We start from the raw sequence: 17,442 nt of genomic DNA, 5'->3' as shown, positions 1-17,442 counted from the left end.
ATTTGGAAATCGGTTGGCAACTGACTATAATAGTCTGAGAAAAACGAATGAAATAACCATAAATTTTTGAAATTTGTTGATACATTTTTTGTTTTATTTAATGGTTAATTAATTACTAAATGTTAAAAGCAATAGTTACTTGAAAAAATAATTCATTGATGCCTCGAGGACAGAGCACTGCGCTTAATTATTGAATAATTTATTCATTTATTTAACTATCAATAAAATGACGTACGTACAGGTAGATCTAGAGTCTAGGTTCTAGAATCTACATTATAAGCTCTATATAAAAACTGGACACAAGGTGAAACTTTTTAGCCCGATCTATTGAAAGCTTCTTAAGTTTACAGGTTTACAATGTACAATGTTTTTCTCCGTTTCTTTTCTCAATAGTGGTTTTTCCTCCACTTGACAAGTAAGCAAGAACGATTCACTAGTATTGATTTCCATTTATAACTTATTTGCCATGCAAAAGTTGTAATTATAAAATCACACCGATTATGAGAAAAGCCCAAAGGTATGTAGAATAAAAAAACTGGTTTTCCTGACGGGGCTCTTCCAGTTGCAATTTGTCTAGTCAAGTAGCAAGATGATTTTGGAATCGTTCCGTCAATTACAGTATTTTATTCTATTCACCACACTGGGATCCTTAGCCTGGGCCTACAATCAGAGTTGCAGCACCCGTGGAGGACATCGTTGCTTCAGTGGGGATTGCATTGACTTGTCTAAGCTTTGCGATGGACGTGCCGATTGCCTAGATGCCTCCGATGAGACAACACAATTGTGTGATAAAATCTGGTGTCCGGGGTATAGTTTTCGGTGTAATTATGGAGCTTGCATATCAAGTACAGCGGTTTGTGATGGCCACAAGGATTGCATGGATGGCTCCGATGAGCAACGTTGGTTCTGCCGAGCACAAATGGAACAAGCCAATTGTGACAATGGCGAGTTCTATTGCTATCCCGGTCAATGTTTGCCATATGACAAGTTGTGTGATGGCAAATCAGATTGTGTAAATGGCGATGATGAAGTGGAGTCACTTTGTTCGGGTGTCTCTACTAGCACAAAGGCATCTGTTATTAAAGAGACAGAGGCAATCATACGGCAATCCAATACTATGAATGTGGAAGAGCAAATGGAATACTGTCTGGTGCCACAGCTTTCACAAATCATAGTGAAAAATAAAACTAATGAAGCGGTTTTACCTGTCGGCTTTAAAGTTCCAAATGGTACCATCATTTATTTTGATTGTCCTGCGGATCATAGTCTGATGGGTATTAATGAGAATATATGCTCAGCTCCCAAATGGTTGCAACAGTTTCCCTATTGTAAAGGTAAGTTCTAAAAGAAAAATGTATATTATTTGAAATTATTTAAAACAATTATAATTCAACATGTTGCAGCTCCCATCTCATGGATAAACATTACAATTATTGCTTTAATTGCTTTTACAATCGTAATTATAATAGCATTCGTATTTATTTTAAAGAAAAAGGATACAAAACAACAGGAAGACCATATATGGCTAGTGGAAAGTAACAATCAAGAAAGAAATTTGCAAAAATTGTAAATAAAATATTTAAAAAAAAACAAAATATTACGACTTAGCCTTGCAATAAATGTGCTAAATGTAGATTTTGTAAAAATTTTAAATTGAATAAGCTTTATTTTTTACTAAGAGTTGAAAATTTTAGCTGTAAGATCTTACCATATCATTCTATCTATGTATTTAAATAATAAATTTGATCTTCAATGCTCTAAACTCAATTGGAACCCAATTAAACATGTAAAGCACGTTTTAAATGTTTTTTTTTTATTTTTAACCTTACAGCTATTTGTATTGATAACTAAATATTTAATTATGAACTCAAATTCAGAGTTATGTTGAGAAGGTTTGCAAATTTAAAATTATAACGTTAAAAGTTTGAATTTCAGAAAAGGGCGCCTACTTTTTAGTGTTGCTCAACGCACAGTTAACAATAACGTATGTTATCGATCCGGCCCCCGTTACTCCTGAGCAGTGATGCCATTTTGGCTTATTTTAAGCTAGATCTGGATTATTTCAAAATTCAAAAAGCTTATTTTGGCTTTAAAAAAATTTCTACATAAAGGTTTTTTTAGAGATTATAAAGTATTTTTATGATCATTTAAAGAGGCAAATCAAACTAAAATAATATTTCTCGAAGACTTTTGGTATTTTGTGCAATTTTGTGCCTAAACAGACCCCACAAAACCATATTGCTCCTTTTGTAAAGCGACAGTTGGGGCTAAATGCGAATTGCGGCAGCATGCCGCTACCAAAAAACATGTCGCGTGCATGCAAGGCCATACGCAAACAAACAAAATTCAATTTGTTCCAAAGTCATTAAAAACAGAGGAAAAAGAGGTTGCATTGTGTTTATATATTTGATATATATCAATAAAATAAAATTTATATTAAATGTTATATACCAAGTGTTTTTATAGTTAGCTTATTTTAAAGCTTTTTTTTTTTAAAATAAATCAGCCTTTGAAAAAAGCTAGAAATAGCTAGAAATATTTATTTTTGGTTTATTTCAATATTTTGGATGATTTCATCAATGACTTGATCTTCATCATCTTGGTTTATGTAGGGTTCATTGGTCCCTATCTTTCTCTAACATGTTGCTGGTAATTTGTAATCGTGGCAGCATTTTTCTTGTAATTAACAATTTTGTAAAATATTAGCTTTACAAGAGCTTTTCCTTATATGTAAAATTTTGACAATATTAATTTGACTAATGTCAGTATTTGCAATAACATTTGCTGCATTTAAAGTCAGCCAATCTTTAAATGCAGGGTCTTTACCACGCGGTTTTTGATTGTAAATTTTTCGCATTTTCAACTTTTGCTCGCGGTTTAAAAATTGGGAAAAATACTCGTTTCGCTTATCGATGTTTCAAAATATAAAGTAAAGCTAGTTTTTCTTGGAAATAGCTAAATTGACAGCACTGCCAAGGCGTGAGTACCGGCTGGCCATTTTAAACTTTGTTTTGCCTTTAATTTAATATTAGATAACAAGAAATTAATTTTTTTTCTGTTGCAGTTCTTTGTGTTTGTGTTTGGAATTCAGTTTTGTTAAGGAGAAATATGGCAAACTTTGCTAAGATCTGTGCCCAGCGTGCTCAACAGGTGCTCCAAGTGGCTGCCAGACAGCCCCAAATTGCCACCCGTTTCGGTAGTACAGCCTGTAAGTAGAAACCCCTAACCCGCCCCCACATCCAGAGACTGAAGATCAAAGTCCAATTGCATTTGCATTTGAGTTCTTTATCTCATCCACATGCCGTTTCTGCAACCGGCTTTGTGTGTGTGCTTAAAATGTTTCCATAAATTATTATTACGTAACCTTCAAGATCAAAATCACCTCACATTATATGCCATCTCTTTTACTCTCACTAGCTACAAGTAACTGGGAATTCATCAAGACCGAAGTGCAAGGAGAGAAACAAAATGTGGCCGTTATCACTTTGAATCGGCCCAAGGCATTAAATGCCTTGTGCAATGGATTGATGAAGGAATTGTCCACCGCCTTGAAGCAATTCGGCAAGGATAAGAATATTGCTGCCATTGTTCTGACTGGCAGCGAAAAGGCATTCGCCGCTGGTGCTGATATCAAGGAGATGGCTCCCAATACCTATTCCCAGTGCATTCAGGGCAATTTCCTCAACGACTGGACTGAGGTGGCACGCACTCAGAAGCCCATTATTGCTGCCGTCAATGGATATGCTCTCGGTGGAGGCTGCGAATTGGCCATGATGTGCGATATCCTCTATGCCGGCGATAAGGCTAAATTTGGCCAGCCAGAGATTGCCTTGGGCACCATTCCCGGAGCTGGTGGCACTCAGCGTTTGACACGTGTCGTTGGCAAATCAAAGGCCATGGAAATGTGCCTCACTGGCAACATGATTAATGCCCAGGAGGCTGAGAAATTGGGCTTGGCCAGCAAAGTGGTGCCAGCTGATCAATTGGTCGCCGAGGCTGTTAAATTGGCCGAGAAAATTGGCACTCACTCCAATTTGATTGTGCAATTGTGCAAGGAGGCTGTGAATACCGCTTATGAGACAACTCTCCAAGAGGGTCTCAAATTCGAGCGTCGCACTTTCCATGCCACTTTCTCAACGGTAAGAAAGGGAGTAACTTAACCCATAACATTTGTTTATTTTTAGGACAAAGTTCAAAACAATTGTGTTAGGTAATCTCTGTTGTAATGGTTTTTGCCCCTCTCTGACGTCTATGTTCAAGTAGTTGATAGCGAAATCAGCTAATGAATAATGATTAGGAAATCATTTGTATCATTTCTAGAAAGATACATTGAACTAATGTTGGCTAAAGTCTATTAAACCTTTTAGATAAGGATGTATATGGAGCGCTTAAGATCATGTATAGTGCCTTATGTTAAGATGAAAGATGAAAATCTATTTACATTAACTATAAAACTATAAAATTTTCAAAGTTTAGGATGTATGATTGTTAGAAAAAACCTTTGGATTTTGTTTTTGTTGCACAATTTCTTTGTTTAGTATACAAAATAAGTGACTAATAACGTTTCCAGTTCGGTCTGGAACAATAACTTTCAGTTATGAATTCAGCTAAAAGAGAATCTTACTTTAATTAGTGATATACATTTCTTGGAGTCAAGATATATTATTAAATAAGGGCTTTATTTCGTTCTTACTTAACTACAAATGTAAAAATTCTAGTGCTAGGGCTAGGAGATACCCTTGATCTTAAGAATTATTGGGTAAGAACTTAAGAAGTGCTTTTAAAAAGAACCAATTAATTACTTTAAGTTCAATCCCTTTCTAACGTAGAGTAATACTTGAAGAAATCTTAAGCCATAGAAAAGTGTATTACTTAAACTCTTGTTTCCTATTTTGCAGGCCGATCGCAAGGAGGGCATGAAAGCCTTTGTGGAGAAGCGTCCAGCCAATTTCACCAATGAGTAAGGACTACTTCAACTAACTCTTTGTAAAATAACCACAACTGATGATCCAGGAATGCATTTATATATACCGAAGTCAAAGTCAAGAAAAACCAAGCCCAATGTTATTAAATAAATAAAAAAAACAACTAAATGTTATAAATTTTGCAAAAATTTCGACTTAAAATTTACCGCAAAGATTAAAACAATCAATAACAGGTTTGTAAGATGAAGATCTAAGATCATGGAAAAGCCTTACAAATTGAATGACAAAATGAAGGACGTTTTTGTCCTTATACTTCATTCAATTTGCACCACTTTTCCTCGCGAATCTTCTTCCTTCCGATTTCTTTAAAATGTGTATCAAAAACAAAAGCCATGGGCCCAATTTGTATTTTGTGTGACATTAACCTGTTTATGGTAATGTGCCCGCTTGCTAGTATTGCTCTTGGGATAAGATGTCACACTAGTGGCAAAGCTATGAGGCTGATCCCTTTGATCTTGTTGATAGCCACCGCGAATGCGACTTGGTTTACTTGTACAACGTTTGCACTGACCACAATCCGAGCTTCTGTAATCATAATGATTATGATCCTGTTTTCGATTTGTTGGCTTCCTTTTTTGTTCGCTCTCTTGTTGTTTCACCTGGGCATTGGGACAGCTAACAGTGGGATAGTCATAGATTTGAGGAACCTTTGGATGATCGGCACAAGTGCAACCATCAATCGATTCCTCATCCTCATCGCCATCGCTGATAGTTTCCTCTGCTCTCTGAACATAGATCATTCCTGGTTTTCTACCACACTTGCGCTGGCTGTCCATATACTCATCAATGTCCACATTGGATGGTTCAACCAAATGGAAATCTTTAGGTTTTCGACGAATTTGGTGCAAGCTTTCCTTTGTCGGTTCAACCATATGCCAATCATTTGGCTCTGAGGGAAAATGCTCGGAATGCTGTGTAAATACTAGACTACGGCGACATTTTTTTGTACGTGTTTCAGCTGCTCGAGAGGTGAGAAACCAATCGTTGCTCCCATGGGAATCACTATAATTACTCTTCTTCCTGGAGTCCTCTCGTTTAGCGCGTTTCTTTTGCCTACGTTCTTCCCATTCTCGCTGGGCACGAGATTCTTTTTGTTCGGCAGCCAGACAAGGATAGTCTTTGGCTGAATAAGTGGGTGAACGATAACCATCACTGGCCACAGAAGTGTTGCTACAACGTCTGGCTAGGGAACATCGTTTCCTACGTCCTGGAGGGGATGATTTTCGCTTTCTTGGAACTGGACAGGAAGTGCGTACCAAGCACGGAGACTTTGAGCGTGAAACATTACGCTGATATCCATAGCGTGTGTTTAGTTTGGGTTCGGGTCCCTTGTAGTTTCTATATTGAATGCGTCTCTTGCGATAGGAGTAGGGCTCACGATGAATTTGTTCATCCTCCTCAATCGCAGGGGGAGTATTGGTAGTGCATCCACTTTTCCTTTTCTTAATTCTCGGACATGACTTTTTACAACATTCCGTTTCCGTATCCCTAGAAGTGGGTGTGATTGAGCGATTTCTGCGATTTCTAATTAGTAACGCCTCCGTCTTGGGTGCTCTTTCCCTTCTTTGCACAAATGAGGTTTCAGTTTTTTGTCTTTTCTCTTTCTGTTTTGACCAAACACTAGGATCCCGGGGACCACTCAGCTTGACATATTTACTGCTGGAGGATTCTCTTTTGTATGTCCTTTGTTGTGCTTTAGAATCTTTCTTTTGAATCCTTTCCATTCCCAAATTTCTGGTCTCCTGTTGCGTTAAATTTGCTTCATCTTCTTCTGTCAATTGACCCAATCTGTCCTGGTCACTGGGACGGCTCTCCAGTCGCCGAACACAAGGTCCATTTTCGGTCTTGTGACAAGTTTGAGACCTTGTTGGCTGATCACTAACGAAAAGATCATCCTCCTGAGTATGATTTTTTGACTTTTTGCTTGACCAAAAGAAATTCTTGACCACAGCCTGCAGATTGGGTAAGATGCGAGGTTTCTTTAGAACCCTTGGATTACTGGAACTAACCATTGGTTGCCTTTCCTTCGGTTGTATGAGTCCCGACCACATGTGCTGAACTTCCTTATCGTTTTCTCTATCGGAAGTGATCCCTTTGCGCTTCATTTGGGGCTCTGAAGAATGACATTCGTTTCGAGCTGTGGAAAGGTAAGAGCTATGTAGAACCGCTTCATCCTCGGAACAGGCGCATTCTGAAGAACTACCATCATCCTTCAGTTTAGTTGACTGGGTCTTCTGTGGCTTGGAATGCAAATCCCTTTGTTTATTTGTGGACCAATAGTAATAGGAACTATGCTGTTTGGCATGATTACCCTTAAAGGTTGGCTTTGATTGAGTTAATGGCAGATTTTCTTGTGAATCATTTGATGAAAGTTGGCTAGATCTTCGGCTACTCTGACTCGTGATACTTCCATGACGCTTTTTCCTCTTCCCACTTGTTTCTGGTTGAAGTGAACGATTTTCTTTTGACCAAAAGAGACGCGGAGCTCGACTTTTCTGTCTCTCTATAATGGGAGCATGTTTCTCTGCCAAACGTCTCTTAGCCTCGTTTCGTGTGTTATTTGTGACTTTTGACCAATAATATGTATGAGGACGCCTGGTCTTGCATAGGTGACGATTACGACAATCAATCTCGGCCAGACGAGTTCTCTCCTCATGACGTATATCAGGATCCACAGCAGACCAAAAATAACAATAAGGCGGTGGTTTCTTTCGCTTGCATTGATCTCTGGTCACCTTGTGACAACGTCCATTCAATTTCCGTTTCTCAGAATGATGTATAAATCCTTTGTAACCGTAGCCACATCTATCGGGTTTACGTTTCGGGGGCATTTCCACATCATTCTGTTCATACAGATCGGGTCGTTTGGAGCGTTGAACCAAAACACGTTTGGGACAATCAGCCACTTCATTGTAGAAACCATTTGAAGCTGGTCGAACTCTGTAGCCATAACACTCATTCTCGGCTTGCTCTTGCTGGTGATCTTTTTCCAGGGATTTGGTCCAATTACGCATAGCCCAGGCATCATCATCCTCAGTAATGGTCGCCGCGCTAGTGCTGCGACTTCCATTTCTCCGACAACGTTGACGAGAGGAACATGCTTTTCTATTCCGATCACTTTCCTTTAAGACCTTACTAAGAGGACGATTCTCGTACTCTATAGAACGCGGATCTCTTGTGCACTTTGGACGCTTGGGACATATTAGCTTCTCACAGGGTCCCAGCTTGACTTTGGGCTTGATTATGGGACAATAGTCTGTCATATCTGGAGCAGGTGACACTTTTCTCGGAGGTTTCTTTGCGGGCACATCATTACGACTGGCAACAAATATCTGATGAAGTTTTTCACGTGAGTCCTTGAGGCTTATCTGTTTTCTTTCGGGATTTGCATCATATAGCAAGTGTAACCTTCTTGGGATCTTATCCTCCGATATACCCTCCCTCTTGACCGTATCATTATTAAATTCACAATTGGGATCATAAATTTCATGAAGTCTGTATCTCTTATCAGCTGCCTTTTCTTTTTCCAAATCGTCAAGTAGAGCGTTTTTCTCTAAATAAAGCTCAGCACAATTTTCACATTTCTTCTTGGAATCAGGTACGGCATCCTTGCTGCTCATATCCTTTGAGTGCTGACAATATGGATCGTAGTGCGGTTCTATTTTAAATGGTTCTGTGGATTTGCGCTTTGCTTTACGAGCGCAACAAAGAAATTGATCACCGTTGAGTTTCTCAATCTCTTCGGGAGTTAGAGTACGACGTGGACACGACACATTTTTGCAGGGAAACTCAACCGGAGCAGCTGTATCTATACCCGGACGCATGTGACGACTTTTGGCTGCCGGATCATATTTATAATAGGCGAAACTTGGCTTTCCCGTAAGCATTTTACGTGGCAATTGATAAATGAGACTTTTTTTGGCCATCTTCTCCTGATATTTTTGCAAGAGACAAAAAAACTCTGGGGATATGCGTCGACTCTGATAAAATGGCATCTCTGGTCTTCTCATCATCCTGTTGGCCATATGTCGGATGGGTACACGAAATTTATAACAAAATTTCTTTGGTTTACATGGTTTAAGTGAGGGTTCCTTTTTCGTACCCAAATACCATTCGATAGCCTTGTCATCGATATCATAATATTTGATCAAATTGCTTAGAGTTGGCGGCGGAATGGGTTTCTCTTTGGGTGGTGTATCAATGAATTTTTTGCCATCACAATCCCAAGACTCCAAGCACTGGCGGTCACGAGTGAGGAAATCATAGTAAGATGTACAGGTATTTTGTCTATTTAACCGTTCGGCCTGTAGGGATCCCAACATTTTGCATTCATTTGGTTAATTAAAACAACTAAAAGAATTTGAAATTGTTCCCAAAAATCAAAAATTTAGCTGACAACTAGATGAAAGCCTAACTGTGACCACAATCTAAGGATGGTTTCAGGATGCTGCTAGATGGCTTGATCTTTTGGGTTCTTTCCATTTCACATAGTTGCCTTAGGCGATTATAGGCCATGAGTTCCAATCTTTGCCATCTTCTTTTCATACGCTTAATCAGAGGAGAGTCGGGAGCACGAGCACCTGCCAGATTAAAGGCCACGAAATTAGGAACGACTTCATATAAGTAGATCTTGGGAACTTACCAATTTTAAAGAAATCACAAACAGAACAATAACAATTGTTACCACATTTATCTAAACTACTTTGCTCGACTGTTTTTTGTATCATGGGACTTTGCTCTAGTGCTACGCATTCTTCTTCTACTACCAAACATGGACTTGGTGCCAGAAAAGATGAGGAATCTCTGACGTAACGCCGTATTTTTAGGGGCTCCAGCAGAGGATAAGTCCAATCAGTGGGATAGTCATTGGTCCAATGCTTATAGAGCTCTTCCGTAATCGACGGTAACTTGATGTTGGATAAATCGGTAATTCTAAGAATTTCCAAAACCGTTGGAAATTTATCATGATTAATTTTCACTGGAATCTTGGCTTTTTTACTGCGTTTAAGGGGTGGAGTTAATGATGTCTTTTTACCCTCGGCGACAAAATCTCGTGGCGGCTTCTTAAATTGATGATCCTCACGTATGGCACATTGCTCGATATATTGGCGAATTTTCTCATTCAATTTCTCATGCTCCTCCATGGTGAATTTTTCGCGTAGACTCTGTTTTGTACATCTCAGGGATTGCCTCTCTCTGGCCCTAGCTTCGAGTTCATCTATCTCCTTGGCCACTTCATCCATGGACACAGCAGATCTTGATGAATGCTTCGATGCATTGTCGTTCTCAGTTTCGGAATATGTACTTTGTTCTTTAATATGAACTCTGGGATATCTTGTGATTTTACGTTTGCGTTTACTGTTCTGTCCTTTTGGATTATCCTTTAAGTTCTGAATGGACGCTAGAGATGGTGGAACTGGAACTATTTTTGTGGGTGCCTTTTTTATTTTTGAATGCACTGTAGATGTAGTATAAGTGAAACTTTCTCTTGAACTTCGAGTTCCAGCATCAGAGCTCAATGGCGTACAGGCATCGGGGGCAAACATAAATTCTACTTCTTCTGGTTTGTTCTTAATCGTGGTTGCCGGTGGTGATGGTGGTTGGGGTGCTGATGTTTTCAATATATCACTGCTACTGATTAACATTCCAGAATCACCAGATTTCTGCAAACTTATTAGCGAGACATTATCTAACTCATTTTTTGTCGGCTTCTTATTTGAGCGTAGATAGGCAATGGACGTCTTGGATCCAATTCTTTTTACAATCATTCGATCAGGCAAAGAATTCTTAATATACGATGAGAATTTACGCAATTTTATGCCCACACCAATACTGATATTATCTTCCTCTTGTGTTGATTTCGGTTTAATCCCGTTTACCTTCATTGACGATTTCTTGACGTCAAGTCCATGATCTTTTGGCTTTGCTCTTGGCGCATACGTAAGATCTGGAGCCTTGTATCGGAATGGTCGACGAAAATTGCTGAATTGCAGTGGTACACTCCCTGTGGTAGACATCGATGGATTCGAATATGTTTGATATGGTAGAATTAAATCAGGCTTATATTCCGCATATGTATTATGAGCACCCAAACGAGGAAATTTAGGGACAGGCAATTGTGATAGAGCACCTTCTTCCTTTGAATCCGATAGGATTGTCTCGCGAGCTAGATGGGTCTTTGAGTAGGTTTTTGATTTTAAGCGATGCATTTGCATTTTTGGTATTCCCGGTTTATTACGCCTAAGTCTCAGTGGTGGTTCCCAATCTAATGCATCGCCAATCATACTAATCTGATCTATATCCTGGGATACACTTCCTGTACTTTGCATGGAATTACGAACACGCCTCAATTGCCGTTTGTGTGCCGGTAATCCGGATATAATTTTTGAACTCCTAGCCATATGGTGTTTCTTGATTTCATCTTTATGCTTGAAATGACTACTTATGGAAGGCATTTTGTGCATTCTCTGGATTGAAGATTGTGTTTTATGGAGCATTGTCTTTGAGACCGTATCCTTGATGGTTTTTAAAGGCTCATTGATTCCAGACATATCATACATACTCCTAAAATTTGGATGCGATTCCGGTTTTAAGGCAGTTTTGCCATGCAACATTTTACTAAATCTATGTGTGAATTTTGGCCGAATTTTTAATTGACTTTTTTGCAATCCTAAGAGATTGTCAAGTGGTATACCGAACCCTTCATCATGGGATTTAGTGGATTTTTGCTGAGGTTTGGCTGATGTCTTCGATTTAGATGTTACTTTGCGTTTTTTGTGCTTGTCAGTTGGCATTTCATATCTGCTTTTTAAAATTGGATGATCTTTTGGTTGCTCAATATCTTTTAATAGCTCTCTAAAAGATAAACCAGGCTTTTGTTTACCTACACTTTCAATGTTCTTTAGAGTATCACCAATTTTCTCCGAATACTCTCTTTGAGTGACTTGTCGTGGATGTTCTCCTTGTAAGGCATATCTACTCTTGAGATTCGGATGAAACTCCGGAACTACGGCAGCTTCTTGTCGGAGCATTTTGGAAAATCTATAACTGAAATTGGGTCTATGTGATCTTTCCATGAAATCATAAATGCCAAAGGGTGTTCTCAAGGAGCGGTCTATTGTCTTTTTCTTAGATTGCTTCTTTTTCTCTATCGTTGGAGTAAAAGTATGCAGAAGAAATTTCTCCTCCAGATTTTCACTCCATTGTTGTTTTTTCTCTTTAAGATCGGATAAAGATTTTAAATCGACTGATCGACGATACGGCGTTGGAACTCTATCACTTAAGGACATTCTTTTGTTCCGTAGTAGATTTATTTTTTGATTAATCTCCCGGAATAGCTTAAATCTTACCATTGCTTCAAGTTTGCGTAAATATTTTTGTTTCTCCTCCTCCTCTTGACGTAGTTTTTTAGCCTCGGCTTCATCTTTAGATTTGCGGTCTTGATCTAGGAGCCATGTAGGAGTTTGTAGTGTCCTGGGAATAGATCGACGTCTCATAGCTAGTCTGCCTTCCATGGCCCCTTGAGCTGGTACTTCTTGATTGATTTTAGTTTGTGGTCTTATAACAACTGGTGATCTCTTGGGCAAACTTTTGCCACACATTAGTCCCGAACCCGTGAGAGGAGTCCATGGGGCATTTGGTATGGGCAGTGTATCAATTTCTTTAACTTTTTTCGGCTTACGTCGTTTTCTGGGCTTACAACATATCGCATAGGCCAGCTCATCTGGTGTTTTCTCATGTTTTCTACCATCAGAGCAACATTGAATATCATTGAAAATATTATCCAGATACCATAAAATTGAAGAACCTTTCTTTGAGTTTGGCACTAAAAATGAATCCAAATAGTTTCGCATGGCCCCACAAACACATTTTGAATTAAGAATTAAAGCTTTATTATTCTGTCGTAATAATTGACGATGATGATGCATGGTTTGAAATTTTCGGAATTGCACTAATTGAGTCCATTCAATGGGAAAAACAATTTTTTTTTCTTTTTTTTTTTTGTTTTACAGAAAACACTAAGTACACTATATAATTTACAACATTTATTTATGCTTATTAAAGTGCTCAGAATAGTTTAGGACTATATTTACCGAAATTGCATTGAAAAATTATATCCCGATTGAAAATAGTTAACTTTTGATCAACTGTAGAAGGTATTTATAAAAATGTATATTAAATAATAAACAAATAATAAAAATATTTGTGAAAATTTATAAGAAACTCTGTCATCTTCCTGTAGCTTCCATACAACATTTTAATTTTTTTTTGTAATTTAATGGAAATCAAATTTTAAAAAATTTGGTAGCGCATTTTTAAAAGTAAAGAATTGAGACTTCTCTCTTAAATGCTGAATGAATTTAAAGAGACTGAATTAAATTTGGCAAAAAAAAAGGTAAAGAAAATGTCTTCCATCTAAAGTCTAGCAAAAAGCATTGCTAATGTGATTCCAAACCAATGTGCGAGCCCTTTTAACGGCTTTCTGTTAAACTTCAACATTGCGTTAACAGAGCACAATAAGTGCACGAATTTCTAACGGCCACCCACCCCTTTCGTATACACCGCGTATTCTTCATCATTGTCCTGCGCAAAAAAGTAAAAGTGAAAACCGAAACGAAACGAAAGAATAGCTGGCCCTTGAAAAATTCGCATTGCTTTCAATTCATTAATAATGCATTGATTAATATTAAAAAAAAAGGAAAGATAAACAAAATAAAAACAAGCCCAGTCAGAGAGCAAATGAAGGCAGCAAATTGTGTGTTGTTGTAGTGTTGAGAAGGCTTTTGAGTGTGCAGAAGTAACTGCTATCAAATTTTAAAAGTGAATTCTATGTGATGCGAATGCTAAAAGTGTTGTAATCTATAATTTGCTACACACACACAGACCGAGAGAGAGAGACGACTCAAGACGCCCCCGCATTGCCCTTGAAGCTTACTTACGTCTCTGTTGTATGTACATTCCATTTATATACACTTCTAAGTGGTAAAAAACAAGAGAAACAGAGAGCGAGAGAGAGAGAGGAGACACGATTCGATTTTTCACAACAAGACGTGAAAAGAAATTGATGATATTCATCTAAAAAAAAGCCAAACAAAAAAAAAAACTAAATAACTAAAACAAAATCGTATAACTAAACCCTTGGATATCATAATGGATGTGCTCAATCAGATACTAAGCATTAACAATGGTGGAGCCTATGGCGGGGGCAAAGCTGGTGGAGCCTTTGATCCCCTAACATTTGCCATGAAACCCCAAGTTGTCATACGGGGACTCTGCTGGGTAAGTGTTGGCCAGGGACTATAAAAAACAAAAAAAGCGAAAGAAAAAAAACTTTTGTAATTAAATGTCATAAAATCTAAATGGGAAAAGTCACCTTTTAGTTTTGTGGTGCGTCATATAGAACGTTGGATAACAGTAACCATTGAAAGCTGACCAAAGTTGACCAATATTTGTGCCAATTTCTTCATCTAAACTTGGCCTTCATTTCAAATTGGGTCACACACACTACTTGTGTTTGTGTGTGTGTGTACTTGAACTTCTGGTTTGTTGCACCTGTTTAACAAAGAAATCAATAACAAACAGAACAAAAGATTATAAATATGCATCCATTAGACTAATCTATTGTTCATTTAGCCATTAAATATTTAATATTTAAACTTACTGTTTATTATTTTCTTTTTGCAGCTCTTTTCGATTGTGGTCTTTGGTTGCATATCATCGGAGGGTTGGGTGGAAAAGGAGGGCAAGGAATATTGCCTTTATAATGGTGATGGCATGGCCTGTAAATATGGCAATACAATCGGTGTATTTGGATTTTTAGCCTCCATGGGTTTCATTGGCGGTGAATTTCTCTTCGAACGCATGTCATCGGTGAAGAGCAGGAAACGTTATGTCATGGCGGATATGGGTTTTTCAGGTACATACTCACATAAAAGTGCAATGGGGCATGCCAAGGAGGAGGAGTTAACTCAAAGTGAAATTATCATAAAAAAGTTTATAGAGAACATGAACTAAAAGTCTATACTTACATATGTCTGCAACCTAGTTTGGACATCAATGTTTAAGGACTACAATTAAAGCCCATAAAATATGAAAGCTGGTTTTCCATTTAGAATGACTCTTTAAATGTTGTTTCAAGAAAGAGTATAAGTGGAATTATAAATAATAGTTTTTAGTTAATATTTAAACAACTAGTTTTCATATACTAGATTGATTGTAGCTGGATTGAGCTAGATTTTACGTTGAGGATACTAAAATTTAGTAATGTTATCATTCTTGGCTAAAAGGGAATATAATGAAGTCTAACATTTAGTTTCTATATTGAAGAAATGGAATTTTATGTAAAATAGATAAAGAAATCAAAATATTTAGTTTCCAGATTTGGTACTTAGTTTGTATTATCAAAAGGTTTCATCTAGGTTATATACATACATATATTATAGTTTAGTTATATAAGTTAATATGAACAATTTATATTAGTTAAGAATTATAAGAAATTCGAAAACTAGTTGACGTTAGAAGTAATTTGAGAACTAGTTTATACTTTGACAGTACTTAAAATATATTATAAAAAAAAAAAAATTAATCAATAGAAATTGGAAAAGAAAAGAGATTCGATCCAATATTTTACACATATTATATTGAGAAATATATTGAGGCATTTATATCTTATGTGAACTAGTTCTAATACTTCTTACTTGAGGAAAAGTGTTTTTGAAACTTTGTTATATATGTTTTTAAAGTCCTGACGAAGTCGAAAATCTTTTAAAGAACATGAAATCCAATTGTCTTTGTTGTATGTAACCTTTATCAAGCTAAAATGAAGAGCCTAGCTAAAATCAATGAAAATTATTGAAATTAAAGGACTAAATTAAACTAGGAACTTCAAAATTTGTAAACCAAAGCTCCACTTAATGAATCTTAAAATTTCTCATTCTGTTCTGTAAATCTAATTTTGATATATGTTTATGGAAGTTTCTGTTTAATGATTTTTCTATAGTAACTTACGACTCTGCTAAAAAAGTAAAGCAATGACATCACATTATATACACAGAAAAAAAAGACTATCCAAAGGAATTTAGTGCTTCAGGAAAACATAGTAAACTATAAAATGACTTAATTTATGGCTAGTTCACTTGAAGAACTTTTAATAGTATATGGCATATAAAGAAGCAGATGACAATAATTTCATCTTTTACTTTTCAGCTTTGTGGGCCTTTATGTACTTTGTATCCTTCTTGTACTTGTGGTCACAATGGAGCTCAGCGCCCATGCCACCCTTGGGCATTGGAGCCGGCAGCATGAAGACGGCCATTGTATTCAGTTTCTTTTCTATCTTTACTTGGGTGAGTCTTGAAAGAATCAAATCTAAATGGAAAATGTAAGCATAATTTTCAATCTCAGGGCTTGTGTGCTCTTATGGCATACAAACGTTTCCTGATCGGAGCTGGAGATGAGTTCACCTCAGCCTTTGAGACAGATCCAGCCAATGTAGTGCACCAGCAGGCCTATGGCTATTCTATGGACAATGATAATGAGCAATATAGCGCTTCACCGTTTGGTCAACCCCAGCAGGGTAAGTATTATTATTCCATTTATATTGTTTTGGTTTTACTCACTTATTTAACCAACATCTTTAGGCATGGATCCTCAGTCTGGCATGGAATATCAGCAACCCACCTATTAAGGTAAAGGATAACCCACACGCCCAAAAATCCTCTCTTACACTCACACTATTTTGTAGTGCAAAAGAAATGGCAATATTGAAAAAGTTTTACACCAAAAAATGAAAATACTAACAAACGGATTATAGAAAACACTTTACACCGATATCGAACATATAATGCCACGCATTTGCTTTGATCAGAAGAAATAACAACAAAGAAAAAAACTAAATCCCTATACAGAATAAAAAATACATAATAATAATAATAATTTATAAGCCTAGCCCCTTAAGTTAAATGTGCAAGAGTTTTTTGTAGTGGAAATTTGTTGCAATAATATGTATATATATATATATTATATTATATATATATATATATATCTATAAACTTATATACCTACCTGTGTATTGTGTACTCGATATGCTTTTGAATGTTGTTAGTTATTTAGTATTTATATATTATTCTAAAAAACAAGAACGAAAACAAATTTCTTTTGTGCAAAACACAAACTGGCGGCCCTCTGGTCTCTAGATATCCGCAATCTTAGCTCATGACAATAGCTTCTTCAGATTCCTTCAATTTGTTTTCGCTTCTTTTTAGAGAAATTTACACAGACAAGAAATTACTACAGTAATCCCCCCACTAGTTGAACAAAACAGACTCCAAAACATATCCATTTCAAAAACTCTTTTTCAAAAATACACACACTAGAAACAGTTTGTTTGTTTCCCCTCTCCTTTTTGCTGATATCTGGTGATCAGTTTTTGTGGGCTTATATGGAAAACAATAATAAA

The 17,442-nt window shown here is 37.0% G+C and overlaps 5 protein-coding genes across 6 annotated transcripts; 3 read left to right on the top strand and 2 right to left on the bottom strand.

The window, feature by feature from the left end:
* The first annotated feature begins 584 nt into the window (after nucleotides 1-584).
* On the top strand, nucleotides 585-1,773 carry LOC6646025 (vitellogenin receptor). The gene is made up of 2 exons (XM_023177900.2): nucleotides 585-1,334; nucleotides 1,404-1,773. Exons 1-2 carry the CDS (start codon nucleotides 590-592, stop codon nucleotides 1,568-1,570), a joined length of 912 nt encoding a protein of 303 aa, XP_023033668.1. The 5' UTR covers nucleotides 585-589; the 3' UTR covers nucleotides 1,571-1,773.
* A 1,181-nt stretch (nucleotides 1,774-2,954) lies between these two features.
* On the top strand, nucleotides 2,955-5,113 carry LOC6646026 (probable enoyl-CoA hydratase, mitochondrial). Its single transcript, XM_002068706.4, has 4 exons — nucleotides 2,955-2,979; nucleotides 3,065-3,208; nucleotides 3,418-4,139; nucleotides 4,899-5,113. Exons 2-4 carry the CDS (start codon nucleotides 3,109-3,111, stop codon nucleotides 4,962-4,964), a joined length of 888 nt encoding a protein of 295 aa, XP_002068742.1. The 5' UTR covers nucleotides 2,955-2,979; nucleotides 3,065-3,108; the 3' UTR covers nucleotides 4,965-5,113.
* Nucleotides 5,099-9,382, bottom strand: LOC6646027. The gene has a single exon (XM_023177774.2). The coding sequence runs from the start codon at nucleotides 9,305-9,307 to the stop codon at nucleotides 5,303-5,305; it is 4,005 nt and encodes a 1,334-aa protein (XP_023033542.2). The 5' UTR covers nucleotides 9,308-9,382; the 3' UTR covers nucleotides 5,099-5,302.
* A 13-nt stretch (nucleotides 9,383-9,395) lies between these two features.
* LOC111519052 lies at nucleotides 9,396-12,973 on the bottom strand. 2 transcript variants are annotated; one of them, XM_023177775.2, is made up of 2 exons: nucleotides 9,628-12,973; nucleotides 9,396-9,565 (listed from the first exon to the last, which is right to left on the bottom strand). In XM_023177775.2, the coding sequence occupies exons 1-2, from the start codon at nucleotides 12,911-12,913 to the stop codon at nucleotides 9,396-9,398; spliced, it is 3,456 nt and encodes a 1,151-aa protein (XP_023033543.2). In that variant the 5' UTR covers nucleotides 12,914-12,973. The 2 variants fall into 2 exon arrangements, with proteins under 2 accessions (XP_023033543.2, XP_046866325.1); XM_047010369.1 differs by having other exon boundaries at nucleotides 9,433-9,533.
* Nucleotides 12,974-13,585: 612 nt separating this feature from the next.
* LOC6646060 (synaptogyrin) lies at nucleotides 13,586-17,442 on the top strand. Its single transcript, XM_002068709.4, has 5 exons — nucleotides 13,586-14,264; nucleotides 14,670-14,901; nucleotides 16,191-16,330; nucleotides 16,389-16,560; nucleotides 16,625-17,442. Exons 1-5 carry the CDS (start codon nucleotides 14,136-14,138, stop codon nucleotides 16,669-16,671), a joined length of 720 nt encoding a protein of 239 aa, XP_002068745.1. The 5' UTR covers nucleotides 13,586-14,135; the 3' UTR covers nucleotides 16,672-17,442.

Source organism: Drosophila willistoni (assembly GCF_018902025.1).
Source record: "Drosophila willistoni isolate 14030-0811.24 chromosome 2L unlocalized genomic scaffold, UCI_dwil_1.1 Seg72.1, whole genome shotgun sequence".
NCBI lineage: Eukaryota > Metazoa > Arthropoda > Insecta > Diptera > Drosophilidae > Drosophila > Drosophila willistoni.
Note: the sequence above shows the minus strand (reverse complement) of the source record. Positions and strands in the feature narration are given on the sequence as shown.

Bases quoted from the DNA above. Each gene is read 5' to 3' on its own strand.
- LOC6646025 (XM_023177900.2), top strand. From the start codon at position 590: ATGATTTTGGAATCGTTCCGTCAATTACAGTATTTTATTCTATTCACC. The intron at 1,335-1,403 runs GTAAGTTCTAAA...AACATGTTGCAG, and splicing joins ACAGTTTCCCTATTGTAAAG to CTCCCATCTCATGGATAAAC.
- LOC6646026 (XM_002068706.4), top strand. From the start codon at position 3,109: ATGGCAAACTTTGCTAAGATCTGTGCCCAGCGTGCTCAACAGGTGCTC. The intron at 3,209-3,417 runs GTAAGTAGAAAC...TACTCTCACTAG, and splicing joins CCGTTTCGGTAGTACAGCCT to CTACAAGTAACTGGGAATTC. The intron at 4,140-4,898 runs GTAAGAAAGGGA...CCTATTTTGCAG, and splicing joins TCCATGCCACTTTCTCAACG to GCCGATCGCAAGGAGGGCAT.
- LOC6646027 (XM_023177774.2), bottom strand. From the start codon at position 9,307: ATGTTGGGATCCCTACAGGCCGAACGGTTAAATAGACAAAATACCTGT.
- LOC111519052 (XM_023177775.2), bottom strand. From the start codon at position 12,913: ATGCATCATCATCGTCAATTATTACGACAGAATAATAAAGCTTTAATT. The intron at 9,566-9,627 runs GTAAGTTCCCAA...TTAATCTGGCAG, and splicing joins TTGTGATTTCTTTAAAATTG to GTGCTCGTGCTCCCGACTCT.
- LOC6646060 (XM_002068709.4), top strand. From the start codon at position 14,136: ATGGATGTGCTCAATCAGATACTAAGCATTAACAATGGTGGAGCCTAT. The intron at 14,902-16,190 runs GTACATACTCAC...TTTACTTTTCAG, and splicing joins GGCGGATATGGGTTTTTCAG to CTTTGTGGGCCTTTATGTAC. The intron at 16,561-16,624 runs GTAAGTATTATT...CAACATCTTTAG, and splicing joins GTTTGGTCAACCCCAGCAGG to GCATGGATCCTCAGTCTGGC.